The sequence below is a fragment of the Elephantulus edwardii genome, unplaced genomic scaffold (genome assembly GCF_000299155.1).
Source record: "Elephantulus edwardii isolate Elephantulus edwardi_28Jun2011 unplaced genomic scaffold, EleEdw1.0 scaffold00011, whole genome shotgun sequence".
In the NCBI taxonomy this organism is placed as follows: Eukaryota; Metazoa; Chordata; class Mammalia; order Macroscelidea; family Macroscelididae; genus Elephantulus; species Elephantulus edwardii.
The window spans coordinates 1,476,372-1,496,241 of record NW_006399761.1 but is presented as its reverse complement, the minus strand read 5'-3'; the positions used below and the strand labels follow the sequence as shown (position 1 = coordinate 1,496,241).

At 44.5% G+C, this 19,870-nt stretch overlaps 1 protein-coding gene across 1 annotated transcript in view; it reads left to right on the top strand.

Moving 5' to 3' along the window:
• The window catches only part of FIGLA (folliculogenesis specific basic helix-loop-helix), a 21,427-nt gene extending 4,015 nt beyond the window's left edge, over positions 1 to 17,412 (top strand). The window contains exons 3-5 of the mRNA XM_006881001.1: positions 2,397 to 2,549; positions 4,274 to 4,495; positions 17,257 to 17,412. Coding sequence (XP_006881063.1) covers positions 2,397 to 2,549; positions 4,274 to 4,495; positions 17,257 to 17,412 — 531 coding nt within the window. The remainder of the gene's footprint in view (positions 1 to 2,396; positions 2,550 to 4,273; positions 4,496 to 17,256) is intronic.
• The last annotated feature ends 2,458 nt before the right edge of the window (positions 17,413 to 19,870 follow it).

Here is a 19,870-nt window from a genome sequence, read left to right as displayed (position 1 = left end):
ACCCCAAGGACAGTCCCATTTTACAACAGTGGCACCATGCAATATTTGTCCCTTTGTGACTGGGACATTTCACTCAGCATAATGTTCTCCAGAGTTAACCATTTTGAGTAATATTTCATGAGTTCCTTGTTTATTGCAGCTTTGTTCACAATAGCAAGGAGTTGGAAACAGCCTAAATTTTTATTTTTAATGTTTTATCTTTTTATTTTTAAATGTGCATGTGTGTTTCACTTGTGCATTATTTTATGGTTCGTTGGTATTCTTTCACTCAAAAGTTTGCAAACTTTTATTGCTCTTCTCAATTCTGGGTTTGATGAACAAATAAAAAATATGACTGCTTGGCAGGCAAAGTTTAGCTTCTTTTATCCTTAGTTCTTTGACCGTTATATCTTTTATTTTTTTTTGTACATTTGTTGATTTTTACAAACATAGTAAAAATCAACAAATGTACCAAAAAAAAAATTGTTCACAGCTTTAGTTTGCTTGGCTCCACAGTCAACACTCGTGGCACCAGTAGCCAGGAAATTAAAAGATGTATTGCGATGGGAAAGTCTGCTGTTAGGGACCTCTCCAAAGTGCTGAAGAGCAATGGTGTCTCTCTGGAGACTAAGGTGCATCTGATACAGGCCATGGTCTTTGCTATCACTTGTTATGTATCAGAGAGTTGGACAATGACTAGGGAGGATAAAAGGAGAATTGATGCCTTTGAGCTGTGGTGCTGGAGAAGAGTATTGAGAATACCATGGACTGCTAGGAAAACAAACAGATTCATCCTGGAAAGGGTTAAACTGGGCAGCTCCTTGGAGGCAAGGATTATGAGGCTTCGTCTGACATACTTTGGACATGTTGTAAGGAGGGACAGGTCCTTGGAGAGGGACATCATGCTTGGGAGGGTGGAGGGATAGTGCAGGAGGGGAAGGCCCTCTATGAGGTGGATTGATTCAGTGACTGGGGTAATCGGGATGGGCGTGTCAGAGGCAGTGCAATTGGCACAGGACAGAGCAGAATTTAGGGCTGTTGTACATAGGGTCGCTGTGAGTCCCAGGCGACTCGACGGCACATAACAACAACAACACATTTGTTGACCACTACGTTCTTGTCTAGGGAGGTCTGGTGGCCTAGTGGGTGGGTGAGTTATGCTGCCAACCCAAAGGCAGGCAGTTTGAATCCACCAGTTGCTCTGACGGAGAAGGATGGACAGTCTTCTCCCTGTCACCTCTGAAAACCCACTCAAGGGTCAGCTGTGAGTCTCTAGCAGCTTCACAGCACAAAACAACAATGTCATGAACTGATGGTCCATTTTCCACTTTGCTCTGGGGCAGATAAGGGAGTCTGTTGGCTTTTTGGTGTTCAGAGGTTAGTTCTCCTATAGTCTGTGTTCTTAGAACACGGTTGCCAGAGTTTCAGGCCTGCAGGGTCTCGAGGTCAGACCCTGGAGAACAAGCTGACGGCTGCCCGGGGCCTCTGGCCTGTCTGGTCAACAAACAAAAGACAAAGCTGAGCAGTTACTCTCTACCTTCCGAGTCTACCAGGATATTGGTTCTTTGGGCTCTGACTATTGGCTCTATGTCCATGAATATATTTACATTAATTATAGATATTCATGATATGCATGAATATGTCTCTTTGATTAGGAAAGATCTTATGGTACAGAACTTGTATGTCTTATTCACCATCATCATCCCTACCACCTACTTACGTATTTTATGTATTCACTTAATCTTTTTATGTATTTAATGTGTATACAAAACTACAGGAAGTGACTGTTGTCCGCTTTGCAGCTGAACAAATGGAGGTTTGGTAACATTTTAAGTATCCTCCAGGCTCTTGTATAGTGAATGGAGCTGGGGTTCCACCCCTGGGTTTAGTTGTCTCAAGGATATCTGGTGACGCAGTGCTTAGAGAAGGCAGCCGCTAACTAGAAGGTTGACAGTTCAAACCTCCCAGCAGAGTTACAGGAGAAAGCTGGGGTGGTTTGCTTCTAGAAGACTTGGGGCCTTGGAAACCCTGGAGGACAGTTCAGCTCCTCACTCAAGGCTCCCAGGGAGTCAGAGCTCCTGAATGGCCGTGGGTTTGGGGTTGGTAGCTGGCTCAGCTTTTAACCACTGCCTCTTACTGCTGCTACTTGATAATGCAGTCATCAGAGGCGGGAGAGAGGTCAGGACAGGTGTGGACACACCTTGCAGCCCGCCCGTCCACTGTGCCAGGCTTTTGCTGCCCGTCCTTTTACTAGGAAGGCTCTGTCAGGGGAACAACAGGTCTGTGTGTGAGCCAGTGCAGAATGGCCCCTTGGCTGCTTGGCATGAGCCCCCCAGCCCTCTCCGTGGTGGGGCGGGATGTCTGTGCAAACGAGCTGCTTGGTGTCACAGAACATTTTCTCTCTCTCTCTCTCTCAGATAAAAAACCTGAATCATGGTTTTGCCAAACTGAAGGCCCTTGTACCCTTCCTTCCACAAAGCAGGAAGCCCAGCAAAGTCGATATCCTTAAAGGAGCCACGGAGTACATACAGGTTCTCAGTGATGTTTTGGAAGACGCCAAAGATTCCGAGGTAAAAGTTTAAGAATTTCAAATGCAGGTTCATGGTTTATTAAACTTTTCTCTTTCTTAGGCACTTGAGAAGTGATGTACACAAACTTTCCAGTGATGGGTCATGACCCGCTGAGCTCTCTGACCCCTCATGTTCTAAGAGATGTAACCAAACAGAAGTAAAGGCCGTAGATGGTTGAGACGTCAGGGTTGGGATTTGAACCACATCTGTGGAAGATTTCGAGTCAAGTTTGTGACCATCTCCACACTCTCAGTAAACCTGTTCAAGGGACACTGGGACCCTAGTGACTGGGTCTTCAATAGATAGACCCTGGCTGGGCCATAAAGAGGAGAACTGCCGGTAAAGCACACGGCGGTGCTGTTTCCACTCAGTTGGCGCATGTCAGACAGGACATGGGGAGAGGCACCTCTTTCTCTAAAGATACTCTCTTGTAGGCCATCCTTGGAGGACTGTGACCGCTTGAAAGTTGAGCAGAGACCTGATGTTACCATTCAGACAGGGCAGGTGACCATTCAAAGGACCAGGGGTAATAATGAGCCTGCTTTGCACGTCGAAGCACCATGGTGTCACCTCCCTTGTCAGGGCTGAGAGGTACCCTTTAGGGGGTGGGAGGTGCAGGTTGACGTTTTGTGGGCTTGTGGCGTGGAGAGATAGTAAGTGAAGACACAAAGACACATTAATCACCAGGGCAGATAAAATACAGAGGCAAGCAGGAAGGGCGAGCCATCGGAAAGGAGAAGGTGGCGAGAAGGTAGGGGGTTGTGATGGAATCAGAATGTCAAGAAGCCCCAGGAAGTTTAGTTTGGAAAGTAGTGTGAGAAGCCACAGCGGAGGCTGAGGAAAGACCATGATGGGGAGGGAACCACACAGAGCCCTTGAAATCTGGGTGTCAACTTGGAAGGAGTCGAGGGAACGTTACTGGTGAAGATTTAGAGTCAAAGCAGAGGAAACGGCAAGCTTCATGCCTGCTCGACTTGGAAGTCTGAGGAAGGAAAGAGGAATTGAAAGAAGGAAGGCTGTTCGATTACATGAAGGGCAGAAGAGAAGGAAATAGCCTAGAGAGAAGGGAACAGGCTCATTCTAGGAATGGAGGGCAAACCTATCCAGAGGTCGTGGGCAGTTGAGTTGGTTTTTCCTTGTACTTGTCTGGTAGTCCTAGTCCTGAGACATCGGGGAGAATAGCATGGATTGTCCTCTGGGTCACATTAGTGTTGTGTTATAAAATAGTCATAATGTTTAAACTGGTGCCTTCATTATCTCTTACATGCTAATTGTTTAACAGAAGTTGGTTTGTTTTTCTTTTTCTGCTTTGCATTCATTATAAATCACAAGTTCTGTCCCTTGTCATAGTCCTGTTGATGTAGTTGATCAATACAGAACATCATAAGGTCACATCTTAAGGCGGAGGTCTACTGAATAACAACTCTCTCCATATGTTAACTTACTATGTAAGAGAGCACTGGTTCTTTAGTGGTAAGGCAGTTTTGCTGCCAACCCAAAGGTGTGGGCTTCAAATCCACCAACTGCACCTCAGGAGAAAGATGCACAGTCTCCTCTCGTGCCAGTTATTGCCTCTGAAATCCTGCTGGAGGGTCAACTATGCGTCATTTCTAACTCGATGGTACATAACAACTGATCCACTTAAAATCTTGAAAGTATATAGATTTAAATCTTGAGTCTGATGATAGTATCCTATTGTCTGACAAGTAAAATATGGTTTCCAGAAACAAGTCCCAGGTGATCCAAACTATGGCAGCAATCCTGAACCACATAGCTCCTTGGTCAGAGAGCTGTCGGGACACATCTCCCAACACACCGACTGTGACATAAGCTTGAAGGAAGAGGAGAGGCCCTGGGCAGATGCGGACAGTGGTGACTCAGCATACCCTGGCCACCAGAGCATGATGTCAGCGACTGGAATGACAGTCTCCCCCTTCAGGAATCTGGTAATGTATTCCTTCTTAAATAGACACAAATGGATAAAACCCCCCCATAGACTGTGTGTCTCGATGGGGAGCATTTTCCATTATAAAACACGATTAAAACAAGATAATTTGGTGACAGCTCTTGGAGGTCTGGGGTAGCGGGGTGAGATTTACTGGTCTGGAAGCATTTATTCTTATGATTACATTTGATTCATTTCAAAGGCAAAGAAAACTCCCCCAGAATCACCCCAAACAGGCATAAGCTTATATGTAAAAACTCTTAACATATAAAAAGATTTTTCTGGACTCCATGGTGATAACTGGGGTGGTGGGGGAAAAGAAGTAGCTTGTGATGCATAAATATACCTCATGGTGGTAGAGGCGGCTGGAAGGCAGCATTCTTGGCCACTTTATTTCTAAATAATGAAAAAGGAGCTGCTCTAATATCTTTGCTAAACGGATATAAAAAGTTCCCATTGCCGTGGAGACAGAACTGACTCATAGTTGACCCTCCAGCGGGTTTCGGAAGCTTAAATCCCACAGGAGAGTGCACATCCTTCTTCCATGGAGCAGCTCGTGGATAAGGTAAGTGATAGAGCCTTCTACATCTGTCTAGAAGGTTGGACTTTAAAAGATGAATAAGAGCATTCATCTGCTATCTAGAAGGTTGGTGGTTTGAACCCACCAGCTGCTCCATGGAAGAAAGAGAAGTCTGTGTACGTCATAAAGATTTACAACCTTGTGACGATTTACAGCCCATAGGCAGTCCTGTTCTGTCCTGCAGGTCACTGAATCAGGATCAACTTTGTGACAATGGCTTTGGTTTTCTGATTCTTGGTTTACATTCTAGAAATGAGGCCCGCAGTCCATACTACCCTCCCGCAGGATTGTAGTGGGCAGGAAACAGTCACGGGAATAGGGAGCCACGTGTTGTTTTAACAAGCTTGCTTTGTGAAAGGCAGGGAGCCCAGGGAAGCCATAGTGATGGCTGGTGAAAGGAGGCTTAGAATAGTAGCTTGAGTGTAAGCTGTGGGGGCAGACTAACCCAAAAACTGTTTCCAGTAAGTCAGTTCTAACTTGTAGAGTACAACTACCCCTCACAGGCTCCAAGGCGGTGCTCTTTGCAGATGCAGAGTGCTACATCTCTCTTCCACAGAGGGATTGGTGTGGAACCTCTGGTGGTTTCCAACCATATACTTTTTGGGGAAAGCTTCAAACAGCTGCACGATGAGGACTTCTGTGTCTGAAGTTTCAATACTAGCTTTCCCACTTGCTAACTGTGCCACCCTTAGATAAACGACTTAATCTTTCTAATCCTCAGTTTACTCACCTCTAAAATGAGAATGAGTATAGTACCTACTGTGTATATAAGACACTGATGAATTTCAAATAACATCATGACAGCAAGTTTTCTAGCACAGTGCCTGGCATATCAGGATTTCCATGAACACACCGTAATTATTAAATTTGCTTGACTCACTACGAGAAAGCAGTATTGATTAGTAAGTAATCAATAAAAGGCCATAGATATTTCCGTGCTGCTTGCAGTAATTGTTTAGGGTTTTCTGAGTTAGTTCCTATCAGTGCTGTGTTCCAATTTGAGATGTGCAGGCTTCCTGCTGGCTGGCTGGCCTTGGCCCTTCTCTGATGGATTACTGTTCCATGATGGATGGTCCCATTGCGTTTGGTCTCGATTGTTACTTTCTGGCCACTCTCAAGATAAACCTTTCTTCTCCATTTAGCCCTTAGGAGACCGAAGTCATACTACTAGTGCATGAACAGAGAGCTCCAGTGTCCTAGTGGATAAGGAGTTAGGCTGCCAAACCAAAGACAGGCAGTTCAAGTCCACTAACTGCTCCTTGAGGAAAAAAGAATGGACAGTCTCCTCCTGTGTGATTTACAATCTCTGAAAACCCGCTGGAGGGTCAGCTATGAGTCAGTTCTGACTCAATGGCAGTGAGTAAGCACGGGAGCTGAAGTAATTGCATGTCAGCTCTGAGCACATGGTGAGTGAAGAGAGAACTCGATATGAACCTTGAGTCTGGCTGGGTGAGTTAATGATGATGATAGTAGTTATTAAGGTAAGAATCTTACCTCGAGCTCTCCCCAGTCCTGGTCAGGTAGGTCTCACCGTGATGTTCTTGTGGGCTGAGCCACTGGACCCTATCATCTTGCCCATCTCGTAGGGCTAGGGTTGCGCAGGAGCCTTTGCTCTGCACTCCACGACACCAGCGGCCAGGATGTGCCTGGGGTGCTCATTTTAAAGGTTAATTGATCCTCAGAATTGCTCATTTGTAGTAAATAAATTTAAATGGAGACTAAATCATTTTTAGACACAAAGTGAAGTTGTTATGACTTCATTTTGCTTGGATCACAACCACCACTCATGGTTGTGTTGTTTTGTTATGTGCCCATGAACTTGGGATCAGCTCATCACTGACCCTCCTGTGGGTTTCTAGAAGCTTTGTCACATGGGAGGAGATTGCCCATCCTTCTCCCACTCCTTAGGTACTTATTTTTTTTTAAATGAAAAATTTATTCTGGGATGATAATAATTCTTTTAAAAAGTTGCAAGCATAGTATAAAGAACTTTACTTTGCTGAACCATTTGAGGGTGAGTTGCCAATTTGAGGCTTCATCAACCCTAATTGATTTTGTGGCTATTTCTGATAAATGGACATTCTCCTCCATAACAATAAAATCACCAGAATAAAGAAATGAATCTTATTATATTATTGTTGTTGTGTGCCATCAAATTGACCATGACTCCTAGCAACCCTATGAATAACAGCTCTGAACTCTGTCCTATCCTGATCCAACCTCACTCTCTCTGGCACTTCTGTCCCCATTGCCACGGTCAGTCTGTCAATCCATGTCATACAAGATCGTCATCTCCTCTGCTCACTCTCTACCCTTCCAAGCATGATGGCCTTTTCCAATGACTGATCCCTCTAGGCGACTATCCAGAGTATGTGAGACAAAGCGTCAAAATTCTTGCCTTCAAGGAGCAAACTGGTTTCACCCTCTTCAGAACAGACTTAGTTGTTCTCATGGTATATTCAATACTTTCCTCCAGTGCCACAACTTAGATGTTGATTCTTCTTCTGCCATCTTTGTTTATTGTCCAACTTTCAGATGCATGGCAAGTAATTGCAAAGACTGTAGCCTGAATCAGATGTACCTTAGTCTCTAAACTGATATCATCACTCATTAGCACTTTGGGAAGATCCTTAAGCAGATTTCCCCAGTATTGTTACATTATTGCTGTTAACCCAGTTCAAGTTCTACCCATCAGCCACCTCGATAATGCAAAAAGATGCAGTTGAGAAGCATGAGTTGCATTTCGTTATGTTTTTTTTAATATCCTTCAATCTGGAACGGTTTTCTCGGTTTTTCCTTTTCATGACTTTAACACTTTAGACGATCCCTGGTCAGTGCTTCTGTAGAATGTTTCTTGATTTGGGTTCATCTCCTCCTCAGTTGCAAAGAGGAACTGTCTCAGTTGACAGGAATGCCATCGAAGGGATACTGTTTCTACTCATTGCACTTTACCAGGTGGCACACAATTCTGATTTTCCCTTGTTACTGTTATCTATTAAATTGGCGACTTCCCTGTTTCTCTACAGTTACTCTTTCTCTTTCATTGCTAACATATGTGTACATTTTATCAGAAGGTGCTTTGAAACAATCTAAATATCCCATTCTCCTTGACCACGTTATTTCTCTTTTTATTTTAAAATAATTGTAGCTTTCTCCATCATTGTGGGGATGAAGATCCCTCTGGTGTTACTGATTCATAATTACTCTCCTCCCTTGCCCCTCTACCCTCCGTAATGCCTGGCCACCTGTTCTCTGTCTCTAGAATGTTGTCATTTCCAGAATGTGTTCTTGGTGGAACCATCAGAGTAGGTGACCATCTAGGATTGGCTTCTTTTTCCCCCTGGAAAAAAATCCCCTTGAGATCATCCAGACTGTTGTGTCAATAATTTGTTTCTTTTAATCATTGAATACTGTTTGTTGGTGTGAATGGATCACAGCTTGCTTAAGCATGTTATTTATGGTAAAACACTTTGGTAGTTTCTGTATTTTTTATATTAGTATGGACTTGCAGTTTTATATGCAATTCAGCAGATTTTATAGAATGATATCAACATGTTTTTGTTTATTTTGCCGCTCAGCTTATCCACAGTGTGGTCAGTGAAAGGTCCTTTCCCGCTGTCTGCGCTCGGACCTGTTGTTCGTAGGGTTTCTGTAAGTCATACTAGACTCAGTCTAATGACAGGGGTCAGCCCAGGTTACCAGAAGTGGCGACTATACAAGGTTTCAGGATCTTGAACTGCCTCCCAAGTGGGAACCTAGCATCAGCGATTGCAGCTCCTTGGAGTGAACTACTGTATGAGGAGGGCCTTGGCACCCAGGAGGCAGGCTCTCCAACGTCATGTGTGGCAGTGACCTCCCTTCTCCCTCCCCTTGACGAGGATCTGGACGATGGGATCGATGTCCTGACGGGGTGAGCCTTGCTGGGCTGGAGAGAGGAGTTAGAACAGCCTGTGCAAGATCAACAACATTCCTGGGAGGCAAAATCCCGAATGACGGATGTGAGAATCTGCTGATGGCAGGGAGGGAGATTAAGTCCCGGGGCCAGAGCAGGCTTACTTGGGAACCACATCGGCAAGTGTGTGCGCAGGCCCAGAGGGCCAGTGTCCGACCTTGGTGAGGACGGAGACCCGTCTCAATGTCCGAGAGCCTCGCCTAGCTCTGGTGGTGCTGCAAGTTCAAGTGTAAGTGTTTGCTTTACGGCGACGATAGGTGCTCCCTAATCCATGCTGGTGGTTTCGTTTGTCCCCCATGGCGCAGGCATTCCACTGCATGGACGTTGATAGAGGCGCCTCTGATACGGTCCAGTCTGTGTTTCTGGAAAAAGACCAGCTTGAGTTTTTGTGGGAGGAACCCAGAGTGCTGGGGGCCAGGGGTGCTTTGGAAAGGAACATGTGGATGAACGTTTGCATATGGAGCACAGAGACATGAAGATGTTGCCGTTGTCACTCCTGAATGAGACATGTCCGAGAGCGTTCATGGAATAACCTTCAGAGAGTGGGTGGTGAGTGCTGGTGGAGATCCTGCGCCTCCCAGTGGGTGGGACCTGTGTGTGAATTCACAGGGGGATCTTTCCTGAATGTCAGGCTCCAGAATGAGATGATGGGGAGAACTGAGAATGGGGTTTTTTTTCTTGCTTACCACAGTAGGGTTCAGATCTGTTGTACATAAAGTTGCTGAGAGTCCTAGTGAATTTGATGACACCTAACTAGAGCAATAGCTTAGGCTGCCTCACCAGGAAAGGCTAGTGGTTGGAGAAGACACGATACTCGGCAGAGGGCCGGTAAAAATGAGGGCCATGTTTCCCCAGGTGGTACCTTTGTGGGACAGCAGCAATCCTACCACAGTGTGAAGGATTTCCTTTTACTTGGATCCATAGTCGGCATCCGTGGTCGTAGTAGTGAAGGAATCAAAGGGTGTGTCACATTGGGAAACTCTGTTGTCAAGGACTTCTCCGGAGTGTTGACAGAGCAGTGATGTCAATTTAAAGCCTAGGGAGCTCCTCACCCAAGCCAGGTGCTTTATGTCCATCTGAAATTTGGACAGTGAATAAGACTGGAGAAGAACCAGTGCCTTTGAGTGTGGTGTTGGAGAAGAGTCCTGAATAGCCCATGGACTGTCAACAGGACAAACAAGTCTACGCTGAAGGAAGTGCAACCACAGTGCTCCTTAGAGGAGAGGATGGTGATTCATCCTTTCACATGTGGAGGGGCTAGTACTTGGAAAAAGGCACCGTGCTGAGAAAGGTAGAGGGGCAGTGAAAGATCCTTGAAGGAGACAGGTTGGCACAGCGAGTATATCCGTGGGCTGGAGCTTGGTGGAGTCACGAGGATAGGTCAGGGCAACGATCCCATCTGTTGTTCCCAGGGTGATTCTGAGTCTTAGTTGACTTGATGGCATCCAAGGATGCAAAGAGCAACAGTGCTGAAGGTCTAGGCTCACATTGTGTCATATTCCCACGAGTTTGGCCAGCACAGTACTTTTACAAACTGAATTTTCCTTTCAATGAAGTGGGTACTCTCTGGTCTATGGTGCCCTCTCCGTTCTTAGTGTATCACATTAGCCCGTTTCACCTGTTCAATAGGTTGTTATTGTTATGTGACGTCGAGTCACTTGCCACTCATAGCGACCCTCTGTACAACAGCCCTAAACTCTGCTCTGTTTTGTGCCAATTGCACTGTTTCCAACACACCCATCCCGATTACCCCAGTCACTGAATCAATCCACCTCACAGAGGGTCACCCCCTCTTGCATCGTCCCTCCACCCTCCCAAGCATGATGTCCCTCAATAGGTACTTTTTTTCCCCCCTCTTTGCAACCCCAGACTTCAGCCCATGGGAGGGCTGCCTCTCTGATTTACTGAATCTGGGACTTGATAATGTTTTCCAAACTTTGAGAGTTTCAGGAATGGTGCTGGAAGTTCCCTTGAACTTTGGAAAAGCGACACATCCAGGGAGCATAGGGTAGGATCAATCTGACTTTGGAGCGATGCCGCCTTCAGTGAGGATTCTCTGGTCTGAAATAACTGAGGAAGAAACACAAACATACATCCCAGGAAAATTCTTGAGGCCAAATCTGATCATGTTGGAAAGTAAACAAACTCCTTTGTGAAAATAAGACAGGAGAATGTCTTTTTTTTCTTTCTTTTTTTAACCCTTTGGGTTTTGGTGTGGGTTCCCCCTCCCCCACCCCAGAAGACCAAAAGTTGTAATTGAGCGTGAAAGTTGGGTTTACTGTGTGTTTGTGAAGTTCTGTGTGTTTATGTACCCTGTGTGTGTCAGCAACCTGTCAGTAAATTAATCATAATTTGAGAAAGGCAGGAATTCCTTTCTTATTTTATTTTTCTTATGTTTAATGGGCCCTACTGAAGTTGGTCCACATCTGTTCCAGAGGGCTTCCAAAAGGAATATTGATGGGAGATTTTGTAAAAGGCCTTGTAATGGCCCATCTGCATATGACACAGCCTTGAAGATGACTCCGCCTTGCTTGTGGAAAGTGAAGACAACGTGAAGCACTTTCTGAGGAAGATCTAAGATTATATCCTTTGATAGGGATGATACCTCAGCACCTAGAAAACAAAAGTCCTTCCCACGGGGCCAATCAGCCACATCATGATAAATGAAGAAAGGCTGAATTTGTCCACCGTTTCTTTTTGCTTGGATCCACAATTGTCGCTCATGGTGGCAGCAGTCAAGACCTCGAAAGACAAGATGCATTGGGAAAATCTGTTGTCTAGGACCTTTGCCATGCTGAGGGCATTAGTTTAAAGATCAAGGAGCACTTGACTCAAGTCATGGCCCTTTAGATTGCTTCCTTTGCATCTGAAAGTTGGTCAAGGAATCAGGAAGATGGAAAAAGAATTGATGCTTCTGAGTTGTGGTGTTGGGGGAAGGATGAATGGTGGTTATGCAGAGGTGTATTGGTCAGGAATTGAACCCTTGTCTCCCAAATGAGTGGTGACCCTGGTTGTTTTTCCCATCGAGTTGGAATCAGCTCATAGCTGACCCTTCGGTAGGTTTTCAGAGGCAGTAAATTGCCTGGGAGGAGATTGCCCATCTTTCTCCTGAAGGGGCAGCTGATAGATTTGAACTCTGTGCCTTTGTGTTGGCAGTGCAACTCCTTACCACTAAGCCACCAGAGCTCCCTTACCTTTCAAAAAAAGAAACCAATCCCATAGTCACTGGGTTGAACTGATTCTTAGCACAATGTGGAATGGACTGTTGCTGTTGGTGTAGCGGATCCTCCAATGGGTTTGCAGAGGCAGTAAATTGCACAGGAGACAGCCCATTCTTCTCCCAAAGAGCAGCTAGTGGATTTGAACTGCTTGCCTTTGGGATAGCAGCACAGCTTCTTACCACCAGGCCTTCCAAATTGTTGTCTTTATGGAAGTGGACTGTCACATCTCCCTTTTGTGGAGCTGCTGGTGACTTCAAACCGCAGACCTTTCACTTAGCAGTTGAATGTTGAACCAGTATTCTCTAGTGGCATAGTGCATAAAACATCAAGTTGCCAATCAAAAGGTGAGTAGTTCGAATCCGCTTGGCCCTCTGCAGGAGAAAGACGGTTTCCTGCTATAAAGGTTTCCAGCCTAGAAGCCAGAGCAGAGGTCCTATGAGTTGGAACCAAGTCAGAGGCAGTTGATTTGGCTTCTTTTTCTTATAAAAACTCATTTTTACAATGTGAGAGTAGACCAGAAAGCAAGTAAAATTTTAAAATGAAACGAAAATGTTTAATTGTCATGTCTTATTGTCCCTATGGATTCACTTCATGAGTTCTATCTGAACTGTCTGACCATGATTTGAGTTTTTCTTTTCAGTCATGGACTTCATATTTTTTCTTCTCTAACATTTCAGAGAGTTGAGGAGACTCAAAATGGTCATTTAAAATTTTTAAAAAAATTATGATTTGTTTTTGTTATGTGCCATCAAGTTGCTTGCGACCCATTGCAACCCTATGTACAACAGCCCTTAACCCTGCTCTATCTCTTGCCTCCAACACACCAGTGACAGAATCAATCAATCTCATTGTGGGTCTTACTCTCCTGCGCTGTCCCTCCATGCTCCCAAGCATGACGTCCCTCTCCAAGGACTGGTCCTCCTTGGCAAAATGTCCAAAGTATGTCAGACGGAGCTTCAGAATTCTTGCCTCCAAGGAGTAGCCTGGCTTCACCCTCTCTAGGATGAACTTGTTTCTTTTCCTAGCAGTCCATGGTACATTCAGTACTCTTCTCCAGCACCAAAGCTCAAAGGCATCAACTCTCCTTCTATCATCCCTAGTCATTGTCTAGCTCTCTGATGCATAACAAGTGATTGCAAATACCATGGTCTGTATCAGGCACACCTTAGTCTCCAGACTGACATCATTGCTCCTCAGTACCTTGGAGAGGTCTCTGACAGCAGACTTTCCTAGTGTAATTCATCTTTTAATTTCCTGGCTGCTGATACAAAGAGTGTTGATTGTAGAGCCAAGCAAACTGTCAACAATCTCAATCTCTACCATCTATCATTATGCTGCCAATGGGCCCAGTGGTGAGAACCTTTGTTTTCTTGATATTGAGCTTCAATGCATATTGAAGACTGCAGTCCTTGACCTTCTGCAGCAAGCGCTTCAGGTCCTCCTCAGTTTCAGCAAGCAGGGTTGTGTCATCTGCTTAACACAGATTGTTGATGAGTCTACCTCCAATCCTGATACCACACTTCTCCTCATAGAGCCCAGCCTCCTGGATAATCTATTCCACGTATAGATTGAAAGATACGGAGATAGGACACATCCTTGATGCACAGCTTCCCAATGTTGAACCAAGCAGTGTTCCCTTGCTCTGTTCTGATGATTGCCTCCTGGTCCAAGCATAAATTTCGCATAAGCACAATCAAGTGTTCTGGGAGTCCCATTCTTTTCAGAGTCAGCCACGGTTTGCTGTGATCCACACAGTCAAATGACTTTGAATAGTCAAACACAGACTGACATTCCTCTGGTACTCTGTGCTTTCAGCCAAGATCCATCTGAAATTAGCTATAATATCCCTAGTGTCACGGCCTCTTCTAAATCCAGTCTGCACTTGAGGCAGTTCTCTTTTGATGTGCTTTTCCAGTCATTTTTGGATGATCTTCAGCAGAATCTTGCCTGCATGCGGTATCAATGATATTGTTTGGTAATGTCCACACTCTGTTGGATCTCCTTTCTTTGGAATGAAACAATTATAGATCTCTTCCAGTGAGTAGGCCAGGTGATTGTCCTCCAGATTTCTTGGCACAACTTGGTGAGCACATCCAGGGCACCATCTCTTTGTTGAAATATGTCAATCGGTTTGCCATCAATTCCTGGATCCTTGTTTTTTGCCAGTTCTTTCAGATCAACATGAACGTCCTCCATCATCACCATGGGCTCTTTCTCATATGTTGTTTCATGAAATTTTTCTGTGTCCACCAATTCCTTTTGGTACAGTGACTCTTTGTACTCTATCTTCTTTTAATGCTTCCCACATCATTTAATATTCTGCCCAAAGCATCCTTAAGTATTGCAGCTCGAGGTTTGAATTTGTTCTTCAGTTCCTTCAGCTTAAATGCTAAGCAAGTTCAGCTCTTTTGATGGAGGTGAAGATGCCCTAAGGCACAAGAAGTCAGTCCTGGAGCAGAAGTTCACAACTCCTGAAGTCAAGAGATACTGCTCTTAGAGGACTAACCTGGCAGCTGCTTGAGGCATTAGGAATCACAGAAGCCAGAAAGATTGACAGATAGGCCATCACATGAAGGGCTGGATAGGGAAGATTGATGTCGAATGGCGTAGGTAGGAGTAGATGTAAATGCTGGTGAAAAGGGCAAGGGGCAGTTCAAAACACACCACCTGGCAAGGGTGGGACAACACGGAATCTATTGGTTTTTCCTACCACTGTAAAATATCTTTAATCTGCTCTTCTCTGTCAAATTCTTGTCTGTCAGAAAATGTTATAAGTCTGAGCAATCTAGTTAAGACTAGGAAGAAGAATTGGCCATCCACTTCTGAAATAGCAGGCCTTTGAAAACCCTGTGTACAACAGAGCACACTTAGACTAGCAGATACAGCTAATGGGGCTGAGCCCTCAAGTATGGGAACAAATAGGAACAGCTGTAAGCAGACACTAGTGATTGGAACATGGAATGTAAGAACTATGAATGTAGGAAAATTGGATATTAAGAAGGAAGCGGAACACATAAATATTGGCATACTAGGTATTGGCGAAATGAGATGGCCTGGGCTGGGACATTTTGAGTTAGAAGATCATGATCTACTATGCTGATTTATTTACAAAGTTTGAATACATTGGTTTTCACAAAAGATCCTACTGTTTGCTTTAGTCCACCCACCCCACTCTATTTCCACCCTCTCTCTTCCCTTGAATCCTCATACTTAGTCTACAATAATAGTTTTATATGGTTTAAAAGGGGTTTAGGATCACAGCAGAACCACTAATAGATACTATAATGCTTCCAATTTTTTAAATATGAGAGTTGAGATCTAGAACATAACACTATGTCCTGTTTTTTTTTTAAAAAAAAATCCTATCATTGACACATTTAGAAAGCACAATATAGATTTTATAACAAATCTTTTTTTTTTTTTTTTTGGTAAAAGATTTTATGACAAATCTTAATGATTGAGCAAATAGAACATCATGCTAATTGTTAAGGTGTTCTCATAAGTGTTTGAACCTAAGTTCTTATGCAAATGAAAATGACCTGACAGGTTTAGCTCTTTCTGCATTTTGTTGTATTTTTTTTTTCCAGGATAAATTCTCAGATCCAGGACTGCTGAGTCACAGGTAGGTACACTTCGTGACTTAGTATGTGGTGCCAATTTAGAATACCAAAAGTTATGCAAGTGTATTGATAATGTCACATCCTTGCCAACAATGAGCGACATTAAAATGGCATTTTCATGAGTAGATGAAACCCCTGAGGTTGAACCATGTTTGATAAGCTAGCTGGTTTCTGTTATTGTGTATTAGCTGTGTTTCTTTTGTGGGCTTTGCGCTTTGTTCTCAGCCATTTACAGTGGACTTTCTTCTCTGTTTCAGCCTCCCCAAGTATGAAAAGTGAAAAGGCCCAGAGCTATCTTCTAGAGACAAAAAAAAAAAAGGATCTTGAGTGTTTTGGAGTCTCTTTATAAAATGATTTTTGAGATAATTCAAAACTCAAATTATTCTTTGAATAGTCTTATTAAAAATTTGCAGAACATTTTATCTTTAAGTTCATGACTTGAAGGATTAGTGGCAGAGCGTTAACCTTTCTCCTCCCTCACCCCTTCCCCACGCTAAGCTTCCTTCCACTCTTTGGAGTTCCCGTCTATCCATAGCTTCTCTGGCACCTCGCCTATCTGCATCTCCATCTGTTTTCATAGTTTTGAGTAACAAATGACGACTGCCCTTCCCAAGGAAAATAGCCTTCTCTTCCTCACTGCCATTGAGTTGAGCGCTGATGGGTTTCCAAAGCTGTCAATTGCCTAGAAGGACTGATGTTAGATATGTGGGATTTTTAAGTGTCAACTAAATGCAAGTGTCAATTTCCAAATACCCAACTAAATCCATGGTGAGCTCTGGTGGCCTAGCGGTAAGGAGTTGTGCTGTCAACCCAAAGGCGTGTGGTTCGAATCTACCAGCCACTCCATGGAAGATGTGCAATCTCATCCCATGAGACCTACATTTTCTGGAAACCCAGTGGGGTCAACTGTGGGTTGGTTCTGACTTGGCAGCACCCGGCAACAACAACAGCTTTTTGTGGAAGCTGATAGCTCCCTATTTCATTTTTAGAACAATGATGTCACATTCAATGCATTCTGTGGTTTTCGTGAAATAAGTATACCATCTTGTCTCATAACTAGATAGACACCACTTTACAGATGAGGAAAGAAAAGAAAAAATGTAACTGAGGACATATAATTAGAGGGTGGTAGAGTTGCTTTGATAACGTTGAGACTAACTGGTTAAAATTGTAAATGGCGGTGCATATAGCATGTGGACTTTGTCGCCTTTTAGGGGCTGTGCTGTGCCCCTCGAAGTGAATAAGGAAGTTCTACACTCCTAGTGGCCAGTGCTTTGACCTTGTGGGGTCACTTGGGACTACACAGTATATGGTAGGAGGATTGTGCTTGCTTTCCCTGCAGACCGCGACATGGGCGCTTGGCATCGTGCCAGGGCCCACTCTATCCAGATCATGAAGGTCGAGGAGATCGCAGCCAACAAGTGCCGCCGACCTGCAGTCAAGCAGTTCCATGACTCCAAGATCAAGTTCCCACTGCCCCACCGGGTCCTGCGTCGCCAGCACGAGCCACGGTTCACCACCAAGCGGCCCAACACCTTCTTCTAGGCACAGCCCCTCTGCCTCATCCCAGTTTCCACAATAAAACGCCTTGGGGATTGAAAAAAAAATTGTAAATGGCTCAGGACAGTATCTCACACATGCACATTCTTATGTATGTATGTACATAGGTAAGATCACAGCTTTTTCCATCCCACCTTACCGTGGATTCCAACATTTTCCATGCCTCCTCACCATGAAGGAAGGTGGTGGTTACTGTGTTTTTGACCTTTACTTGTCTTCATTGGAGGGAAATAGTTGGAATTGAGGAATCCTGGAGTGAGGATTGATGAGAGACCAGCCTTCTTCATTAGAGAGGAAATGGAGATATTGATAGAACAAAAATGCTGAAGAACGGCAAAACCATTAGCCCTTTTCAGAGCCACTCCCGTTCCCACAGGACTAAGTTGAACATCACCCAAACCAACTGCTCTTGAGTCCATTCTGATTCGTCGTAGCAGATGGGCTTGAACCACTGACCTCCCAGCAGCCCAATACTTAATTCATTGTGCTGCGATGTCTCCTAGGTTGAATAGGATGAGCACATCTCCTTTCTCCTGCACCCACCTTTGCAGTAGCCTCACAGACTTGCAGAACTCCTCTAGGCAGTGGGCATCTGTGCTTGTTGCTTATGAATGCAGACCTCTGTGGAGTTGGGTCTCAGGGTAAGGGTGCAGAGCTGTATTCTGCAACTCACATCTGTACTGATGTGAATTGTGTGCACCCTGTACCATGTCTGTTGGAATGAAAAAGGAGAGCCATCTACCACCTGAGGGGCATTCCATAGCAGAGACAATCGTGGTCTCCAATATAAAATTCCCAAGTGTCTGAACCATCAGCCCTAAATTCCAAGACCAGCTCTGTAAGCTGTGACAACTTCAGGAATAGCAATTTTGCAGGGCAAGTGGACGTCACTGAAAAATAACCTCCATTCTGGAAGCTGCCTGTGGATAGAGGGGGTGAGGAGGAGGAATGGAGTTCTCTTGTGGTGCAGATGGTTCATGTGCACAGCTACTGACCAAGAGGCTGGAAGTTTGAGTCCACCTAAGGATGGAAGAGAGCAATGACAGCCTGCTTCTGAAAAGCCAGCCCCTGAGACCCTCACGGAGTCCAGTTTTAGAGAAGGAGTTGTCGTGCTTGGGGAAAAAACCTGTGGGAGTCAAAACATGCCCTTTGACCTAGGCCAGCTGGATTTGAAGATCATCCCAAGAAGAGATTGGATGTATAGAATGACCAACCAGCTAGCTGTATTGTAGGATGACATGAAGACATCATCTGTGAAGAGAGCAGAAAGTCATCAGATAATGGCAAGAAGCTGTGCTACAATCCTGAAGGCGTGTGGTTCAAATCCACCAGATGCACTGCTGGAGAAGGAGGGACAATCTCCTCCTGTGCCAGTTGGACCCAATTCGATGGTACACAACAAAGGAAAAAAAAAAGGAAAAGTCATTAGAAAGGGGGAGAAAGACCAAAATTGATGTTGGAGGAGACGCTGAGACTTGCTCTAGAAAGTAGAGAACAATAGTGAATAGAAGAAATGATGGAGAGCGGAATAGATTTCACAGGGCAGCTCAAGCATTACAATGCAGACAAAGGATTACAATGAGAAGTGCAAAGATCTAAAGTTAGGGAATGTGTTTGGCATTTCAAGCACAAAGAGCTGAAGGGCAAATTCAAGCCTAGTTGCAAGCCTGAGGTATTCTGGTGGCACAACATTAGCTGACTTGGTATCAGAAGAGGATGGGAGGAATGCATAGTCATGGTACCAGAAAGAATTGGTCATTGCTCAGCCCTTTCAGTAGGTGATGTATGAGAAAGTCCTGGTAAAAATCACGGCTCTAGGAATTCCCAGAATACCAGTCGAGATGTTTCAACAAATGGATGCAACTTGGGATGGGTCTTTGCCAAGGAATTTGGAAGACAGGCCCACTGACTAGAAGAGATCTATATTTGTACTGTTCAGAAGAGCGAAGATCCAGCAGAATGTGGAAATTATAGAACAATATCAATAGTACATGTAAGTTGACTATAAATAATGGCTGGAGGAATGTATCAGCAGGGAACTGCCCATCATTCAAGCTGGATTCAGAAGAGGATATGGTACAAGGGATGCCACTGCTTACAGCAGATGGATCTTGATTGACAGCAGAGAACACCAGAAAGATGTCTACCTGTGTTTTATTGCATAATAAACTTCAGCATGGCTGTACCTCAACACTTGTTGATTGCTGTCGAGTCGAGCATGATTCATAGCGACCCTATGACCAAAAGGCTGGAAGCCTTTCTATAACTTATGGCATTTATCAAAGTTCATAGTTTTCAGAGGCAGGCTGTTTATGAAGTGGATGCCACTCCTGCTTCCAAACCTGTCTTGAACTGGAAGCTCCACCAAATATTATCCACCATGGGTAACTATAATGGCATTTTACACCCCACTGGCACACGGTTCAGCATCCCAGCAACCTCA